Genomic DNA, 8852 nt, shown 5'->3' on the forward strand with positions numbered 1-8852 from the left:
CGGACTTTCCGGACAACCCAATAATAGAGAAATATCATTCAGCAATGTTTCTGTCATAGCTAAAACTATCAGTAGTTTTCGATAAAGCTTTTGCACTGCCATTAGATTTTTTATTACAGAAGAAAGTCAATTTTATCAAATTAAGCTTCGATGATATGTGGAAAAAAATTTTGCAATCAAATAACATTGATAAATATACAAACTTAATAAAACTTCTGAATGTTATACGATCACTTCTAAATTTAAATGTCGATGCGGAGAGAATGTTTTCCTTCTTAACTAATTTAAAAACAAAAAAACACAACAAATTATCGCCAACTTACGTTAATGTCACTTGCATTGTGAAGTTAGCATTAAAGATGAGAGGAAAACTTTTTTACCATAACTATGACTATTGAAGAAAACTATTTGTCTTGTATCGACGAACATATTATACAATGGTGTTAGTAAAAAAAAATGCAGTAGTTTAAGATGTTGTTGATATAAATGATACTGCTGGTCCTTCGACAACAGATTGAAAATATTAAATGTAAAATTATTTAATTTTCTGTAAAATTCCATAAGTATCAAATATAATATTTAAATAGTCAAAATATAATATTTAAAAGTGTATTAAATATATTATCTGTGTGGGACGCTTATAAACCCAATGAGCAAAATGTCTAAAATCGACGCATAAGACAACACTAAAATTTTTTTTCAAATTTTTTAAGAAACATCTTAATGATATTTTATAAAGAATTTTGAAAGGTATCTTGTATAAAATTGATTGTGTGGCGATTTTAGATATTTAACTCATTAGAAAGGAAAAAGTAAGCGTAGTCAAAATTTTAGCCGGACAAGATGCTTAAAAGTTTAAAAATACCTTCACACACGAACACACATTGAGGGAAATATAAAAATTTAATTTTTGTTGAGATTAGCATCCATAAAATAGATAATGAAATAAATGTATGTACGGCATGTAGGTGAAAAATATCTAGAAATTTTATATTGCTAAAAATCATTCGAGAAACTTTCAAATGATTTTGAAGATCTCCTTTTCTTGTGAAACGTTAAGTTTGTAATCACTCTGCATGTTATACATGCACACAAAAACATTAATTAAAACGGTAATTGTAATTCCTGTTAATCGCAGCGTACGCACACGCTGAAAGCGTAATTCGCTCGCGCTCCAATCATGAACGCTGATTTTTAGGTCGCGCATGACAACAAGCCTGGTTTGGCTATTTCCGTTTGAAATTGCCAATTGCTACTCGAATGATCACCGTGTGATCACCTCAAAAAATTTATAATTTTCAAGGGGGTCTCATAAGCGACTGTTGAAGCGGCCTTTTATTCGGTCAATTGTATAAAAGGTCGGATCAGGATTTCTTAATCAATCGCCTTTGAGATTGAGAAGACGCTCCGCTATCTTTGTCGCTCCGCTAAAAAAAAGCCGCCGAGATTTAAGAGGTAGTTTTCTGAAAGATAAGGAATATCAGTTTTCTTCCGGATTTATTGTTAGTTCATTGCGAATGTGTTAACTTTAGAATTTATTACGGCTTTTTTGTTTGTGAAATTATTAACTTTGTGAACTGCAAATAATAAAAATTGTGACTTGTTACTTGAGCATTTGCTTTAAAAGTTTTTTCATTCGTGACTGTCTTTTCCGCTTAAATTCACTCTCTCTCTCTCTCTCTCTCTCTCAAATAATTTTTATTATTACATTGTTTTATTATTAATTGGAAATGTAACTATTTTATAAATTTATTAACATTTTTCGATTTGTATTTATTTTGCATATAATAATAATAATTTTTTACATTTTCCTCCTGACAGAGACTACCACCTTCTCACGGTTTCCGTTGAGCAACAATATGTACGTTATTTAAAATAAAATAAAATAAAAGTACAATATTTTTATCATAATTCATGTTTTAATGTGTCATTAAAAGTTCTAGAATTAATTTCTTAATATAACATACTTAATGTAACATCTTAAATATTAAAATTAAAATATATACGTATTGGCCAACTTTCATACTCAAAAATTTTAATATTATGTATATCATACAAATACGTACATACATAATAATATCTAATACATCTTGTTTTATTCTGTTTAATATTTAAAATATATAAGAAAGTATAAAGAGAGAGAGAGAGAGAGAAAGAGGAGGGAGGGAAGGGAAGGAGGAGGGAGATTTTGATAATAATGTCATGCGTCGGCATCGACAAGCCAAGATTCTTGAGAATACACAAGAACACGAAAACATTTATTGTGTGGATTCTATCGCATTTGTCAAATGCAATTAATCAATGTGACTGAGTAAATAAAGTACGCGGATAGTAAGCTAATAGTGCTCCTATGCGAAAATCTTGTTTTTTTCTGTCTCTTATCTCTTAGATATCGTATACTCTTCTGATATAGATAGTTCAATTAATTATCTGTATAAAGTCAAATAATATATTCTCATATAACAATTGCAATTATTCGTGTATCTTAAAATAAAAAAATGTAGAAAAAATAATTATTCGATATGTATGGTATGTGTTCAGTTTAATTAATGAAAGATTAATATAAAAAAAACATGTTTAATGATGTTGCGTTTATAGCAAATACGCTTCATGTCGATCAATATTTTGTTTAAAATATTTTTTTCTATTATATGCGCATTTAAAATTCTATTAATGAACAAAAAAATTTCGAAAACAAGATTACTAATATAAATAAAGATAACGCTAATACAATTTTGTAGTGTAGAAATAAAGGGTTTTATATGTTGTGTAATTTTTAAATAACTTTTTATTTGCTTGAAAAGCGAATCAGTTTTTTCCTACATCTATTGCTTGAAAATTACACATATGAATAATTTCAAAAATGATATGAAAATATATTTGACATAATATATTTTTACTCTAATTTGATTATTTATTTCCGCATATCTTACATCTTACGCGCGCAGCCATGTCAACTTCTTGGGGATTGAATTTATGAACGCGGTATATAACGCGTATGGAAAAAATTATAAACAATTAATCTCTCGTTAACTTTCGTTATCACATTTTGACATAATTTATAACATTCTGGGTTAATGGGAGGGATATTATTACAATTTATTAAAAGTTATGTGTTATCTAGAATGTCCTCATGCCTCTTGAGGTACACGCCGAGCGGCCGAGAAAACATTTTTTCGGTCGCTTGATGCTTGCTTGAGTGCTACGGTTGGGGCAGGCTCTCTCTCGCTTTCAGTGCACCGACAAGGCAAGCAATGAGAACGTAGTAGTATAGTGGAATAGATTAGAGCAATAGTCGGCACGCTTCTAACACACAGGATGTTTATGTAAAAATTTAGGACGGTATTACCTGTACGCTACCCCTCCTCTGAAAAAATAGAAGACTTATACTGGAGGCACAAGCCTCCAGTATAAGTCTTCTATTTTTTCTTGCCGCCAGTTGGTAGTGAGACGGTGCCTTATACGAGAAATTATATACCGGAATTGCCGACTCTCCTAAATCAACTCATAAATAATAATATTTTACAAAACGCAATAGCAAACGACGCTCGAAAATAAGCGCAAATACGCCTGCCCTTCGCGTCGGGAGGACACAGGACAAAAATGCCGCGCTATTTTGGTCAGGTCGGGTGATCTTTGTGACGAATGATGAGATTCAATCACACTACTATTGTCACGTCACAATAGTAGTGTGATTTGTTACACACAGGAAATGTTTATTTACAATTTCAAGGTCATTTCCGAATATCGCGAGAGACGTACTACAAAATAATAGATAAATTTAAAAGGTCAACATTTTACAATGTACAATGGTTTTAATATGCACAAATGCACATCAGTGTTCTCAGCAAAAATCGCTAAATAAAAAGTTCTTATTTATAAATCCAATCAATTATACTCAACATTTCGGCGAACAAGCTAGCAGCTTTGATCAGCTTGAACACGACTGATCAATATACTATTTGTATATGTGTGAGAATATTCTAAAAATTTAAATTGTTGTGACCGATTAACTAAACATGATTTACAAAAGAAGATAAGATGATTGAAGGATTGATAAATGAAAGAGAGAGGGGGGAGGGGAGGGGGAGGGGGAGGAGAGAGAGAGAGAGAGAGAGAGAGAGACGTGTATTATCAATACTATAAATTATAAAAGATTTTTATTTTAAGTAAACTGTACATTTCTCTGTTTTTTGTTTTAGGTAAATGTTCACGTAAGATCATAATGTCTTCGAAAGTCAATGATCTTGATATATATTGTTTAATAGATTTGAAAACAATATTTGTATATTAGAGAGAGAGTCTATTTATAAAATACGCATCATTCACATTTTTTAAATATTTTCCCAATATTTTTGCAATATTTCTTCAATGTTTCTCCAGAATAATCACCATATGCTGCGAAATACTGAATGAGTCAGCCGTCTTTTTCGCCACGGTCGCTCAATTCCGGTACTTTATTAGCACTCGAACCTTGCCGTTGTCCGACTGGGTGCCCTATGATATCTCGTCAACGACCGCTTTCTGGGCTACTATATTACATCAAACTATCGGATTAATTATATGTGCGAACGCCAGCGTCGCCCACGAAACTCTCATATCTGGTTTTATGATTCAAACCTGCGCCCAGCTAGATATACTCTGCTATCGCGCTCGTATGTTGCCGAGTTCGCTACGAGAAGCCCAGAAATGCAGCATCTCGAAGGAAGACTTCAAGGCGCGAGAACAACGACTAATTCGCGAGCTCGTTCATCATCATCGCTTCGTATATAGGTGAAGATAAGAATTTATTCGCTCGCAAAAAAGAAAAGAAATATTCAGGGTGTCCCATATTTAAATGGCTAAACTTCGGGAGCATATAGGAAATCGATAAACTGACGCTATATTTCAACAAAATCGGAAGACTTTTAACATTTCCGTCCGCCATATTGATTCAACTATTTTGAATCTTCTCATTTTTCGAATTTGAAATTAGCGACCCCTACGTTTTACCAGAACCGAAGAACTCTATCAGTTCTAATGAAAAGAGGCTTCAGGGCAATTTTAAGATCGGAATATAATTTATATAACTTTTCCGAAATGTTTATTTTTATTGAAAAAGGATATGTAATTTATACGTAACCGCACTAACGAGCGTGGTGCAACTTCGTCGCGCGTTCGCAGCCAATACTCTTTCTTATACAATCAGATGCGTGTGGTTTCAAAAGAAACGCGACAAAAATGGATCTTCACGCGGCTATTCCTAAAGGCAACGCAAAATCTCGAAATCGATAGTTAGGCGTCAGGCATAAGTGAGCATGCTACTCTTTATCAAAATTATTCGGGATACCTTCCTCGCGACATTTCACCGAACTGCGAACGTCGACGGTACTCATAACCGGTACCTCAGCTTTGGGAATGGCAGAGGGGGCGGTTCGTGATCGAGGATAGAGGATCGTTTGGAAAAACGAATGGACGACGGCAATGAATCATACAATAATTAGTAATAATAAAAGTAACAAATATATTTAATTAATCTCCGACTTTCGTTCGTATTCGTTGACAAGATCACGGCGACAGTATTCAATCGAAGTGCGTTATTTGAGTCTCACACAGGCCCCGATATGCTCTACGCGGTGCGTATTAATTACGCTAACTCTCGACGGCACGAGTGTACGTAAGCGAGAGATTACTTAAGTAAGTTTGAGATTTACTTAACTTAAATTGGTATTTCTTCTTGAGAGTGGTGATATTTTTAAGTAAAGTTGTACGGCAAGGTTTAGGCTTGATCCGAGCAGAAGTTTTTTTTACTACCTTTTCGGACTTGTTGGGCTGTTGTAAGCAGAACAGCGTTAGGTTCTCGAACTATTAAAGGAAGCTGAGAATTATTAGGTTGAGAGCTAGGATCTGGGGAAGGAGATGAGATGTTTTCAGTGGCAACATTGTATGTCTCAGAAAATGCAAATCTAAATTCTTCAATAGCTTGTTGTCTGTAAGGATAAATTCCGGTATAAGAAAATCCACTGACAGCCAATCTAATTGATGCAGTGCGATTTCACGCCTTTGTGAATAAGAAACAAACTTAGAAATAAAAAATCTGGAATTCTTATATATCCATCGTGGTAATTTGCCTTAGATTTGAAAACGGAACGATCAAGTTGTTGTAACATATGTGTTGTATGAGGAGGTAAGCAAAGTATTTCGATTTCATGCTGTTGGCAAAACTCTAAAGCTGGAAGAGCAGAATGGAAAGTGTGACCATCCACAATCAATAGAACTTTTCCTGGAATACGATTTTTCTGATAATGTTCAAAAAAAGTAAAAAAAAATTCCTTCATTAATATAATTGTCATTCATGCAAGTAATTGTTTCGATAGCAAGATTTGTTTGCAATTCTAGACGCCGACAAACTCCTTTAACTATTACTAAAGGAGGAATAAAGTTACCAGAGGCGTTGCAACAAGTCACCACAGTGATATTTTCTCTTCGTTCGACGATTGTTAAGCTATTTACCCCTTTTTTCCCTTTTTCTGCAATAAACTTAGGCGATCTATTATTCAAGGAAAGACCACTTTCATCTATGTTGTATATATGAATTGATTGATTAAAGAGATTAAATTCATTCATCATTTGGCCCAATATTTTAAAATATGCATGCACTGCTTCTTTGTTAACCCCAGCAGCTCTAACTTTGGAGAGAGCTTTGGATTTTCTTAAGCTTAACTTGTTTCTCTTAAAAAAAACTAAATACCAATCATTACCAGCTATTTCGTTCTAAGACCATGAAAAAGGTGTTTTGATACCATATTTAATTGCGTAAGAATAATATGGTGCGATATACAATTCCTTTGGAGTTATGTCAAAACTTCTAGCTTCGAGATATTTAACTCTTTATGCTAAATTTTTTTCTAAAACGTTACTAAATACAGTGGGACGCCTAATAGAAGTGCTAGATACTTTAATTTCACCACACATTTGTTTTTGTTTAGATTGAACTTGTCTGTAAAAACTTGTGTAAGGAATGTTAAATAGCTGTGCAACTCCTAAAACAGATATTACACTATCAGATAGCTGTAACGGCTTGTTTTACCATATGCTCTCTTTGTTCCAATTCAGTCGACCATCCTTTTTTTTATGTTTCATCATCTGAAATAATGAAATGTGTCTTAAAACAGCTAAGATACAAATATTAGGGAACTGAATTGCGTTATCCAAATTGCACCATAAAAGTGTATTCCGATTTCCTCATACAACGAAATAAAAATATTGTAATATATTATACTACAATAATTTAATAATATGCGTCATTAGTCGACATAATGATTGTTAATGCGTGTAAGAAATATTTTTAGGTTATACTGTTTACATACTTTCAATGTAGCTTTCATAAGAGCTTTCTTAAGAAAGTAGGATATATTTTTTTAAGCTGCAGTAACAACCGAAATTCTCTATCTACCTTACTTAACATAAAACATAAATTCTTGCTTAACATAAACTCTACACAGACTTCCACATACATAGGCATTCTTTCAAATCTATATGAATGTATAGGTCACAGTATCTTTATTGCTACTAACCTCAAATATACAATATGGCGTTTCAAATTTTTCTGAAATTCTTGCAAACGTTTACTACTATTATCCATATTTCCTCGCTATTCAAATTCATATAACCCTGACGTTGATAGCTTCTCTCTGTTGTGCTTATTTCCTTTAAATTTCTTATACTACACTCTTAATTTTTAGACGATAAAACTAACTTAATTTATGTATATATAAATGTATTTAATGTGTTTTGTTGTTAGCACAAATTAGTATCAAAAAAAGGGATACGTACATTCCATTGAAATATTTAAAACTGATTATTTAATTAATGTAAATATTAAATTATATATAATTTTGTAATATACATACTCGTATATACTTATTAAATCTTATACAAAACATATATACAGAGTGAACCAGATCAATCGCACGGAACGACATATATATATTCTTCATGAAAAAGTATCGAAAATGTCAATAGCAAAATGATGCATCAATAGTTTTTAAACGGTGACCGTTCAAAAATTATTGATACCACAACATTTTGCCATTAACATTTTCGCCTCACTTTTTCATGAGAAATATATATGTGCCATCCCGTACGGTAGATCTGGATCACTCTATATATCATGTTGTAACACATGTTTAATTTACAGCAATAATATTAGGAGTATAAATAAGTTTCCGCCGTTTTTTATCAAAAATTGGACATTTATTGTAAAAGAACGGTACCTAATGTTTTATTCGAAATATTGTCCATCGCTAGCCACTACTTTTTCCCATCTTTCTGGCAGCATACGGATACCGCATCGGAAAAACGCTTCATCTTTTGAAGCTATCCACGAATCGACCCAATTTTTGGTATCTTCATATGATGTGAAGTGTTGCTCAGACAGGCCATGCGCCATCGATCGAAACAGATATAAACAGTAATCAGAAGGAGCAATGTCTGGTGAATACGGCGGGTGGGGTAAAACTTCCCAATTGAGTGTTTCCAAGTAGGTTTTGACCGGCGCCGCAACATGTGGGCGAGCATTATCATGCAGAAGAATAACTTTGTCGTGTCTGGAGTAGTAATGAGCGCGTTTTTCCTTGAGCTCGGCTCAATCTCATCAATTGTGTTCGGTAATGGTTTCGTTCGGTTTGAGCAACTCATAATAAACGACACTTAGCTGATCCCACCAAATACACAACATGAGCTTTTTCCCATGAATGTTCGGCTTGGCTGTCGATGTTGAAGCATGGCCAGGTGGTCCCCATGATTTCTTCTTCTTTGGGTTATCGTAGTGGATCCATTTTTCATCACCAGTGACTACACGGTGCAAAAAC

At 33.4% G+C, this 8852-nt stretch overlaps 1 protein-coding gene across 1 annotated transcript in view; it reads left to right on the plus strand.

Moving 5' to 3' along the window:
• Positions 1 to 4206: 4206 nt before the first annotated feature.
• Positions 4207 to 8852, plus strand: part of LOC108754278 (odorant receptor Or2-like) — a 7985-nt gene continuing 3339 nt past the window's right edge. The window contains exons 1-2 of the mRNA XM_018496474.1: positions 4207 to 4214; positions 4384 to 4773. Coding sequence (XP_018351976.1) covers positions 4207 to 4214; positions 4384 to 4773 — 398 coding nt within the window. The remainder of the gene's footprint in view (positions 4215 to 4383; positions 4774 to 8852) is intronic.

The sequence above is a fragment of the Trachymyrmex septentrionalis genome, unplaced genomic scaffold (genome assembly GCF_001594115.1).
Source record: "Trachymyrmex septentrionalis isolate Tsep2-gDNA-1 unplaced genomic scaffold, Tsep1.0 scaffold79, whole genome shotgun sequence".
Classification (NCBI taxonomy): Eukaryota; Metazoa; Arthropoda; class Insecta; order Hymenoptera; family Formicidae; genus Trachymyrmex; species Trachymyrmex septentrionalis.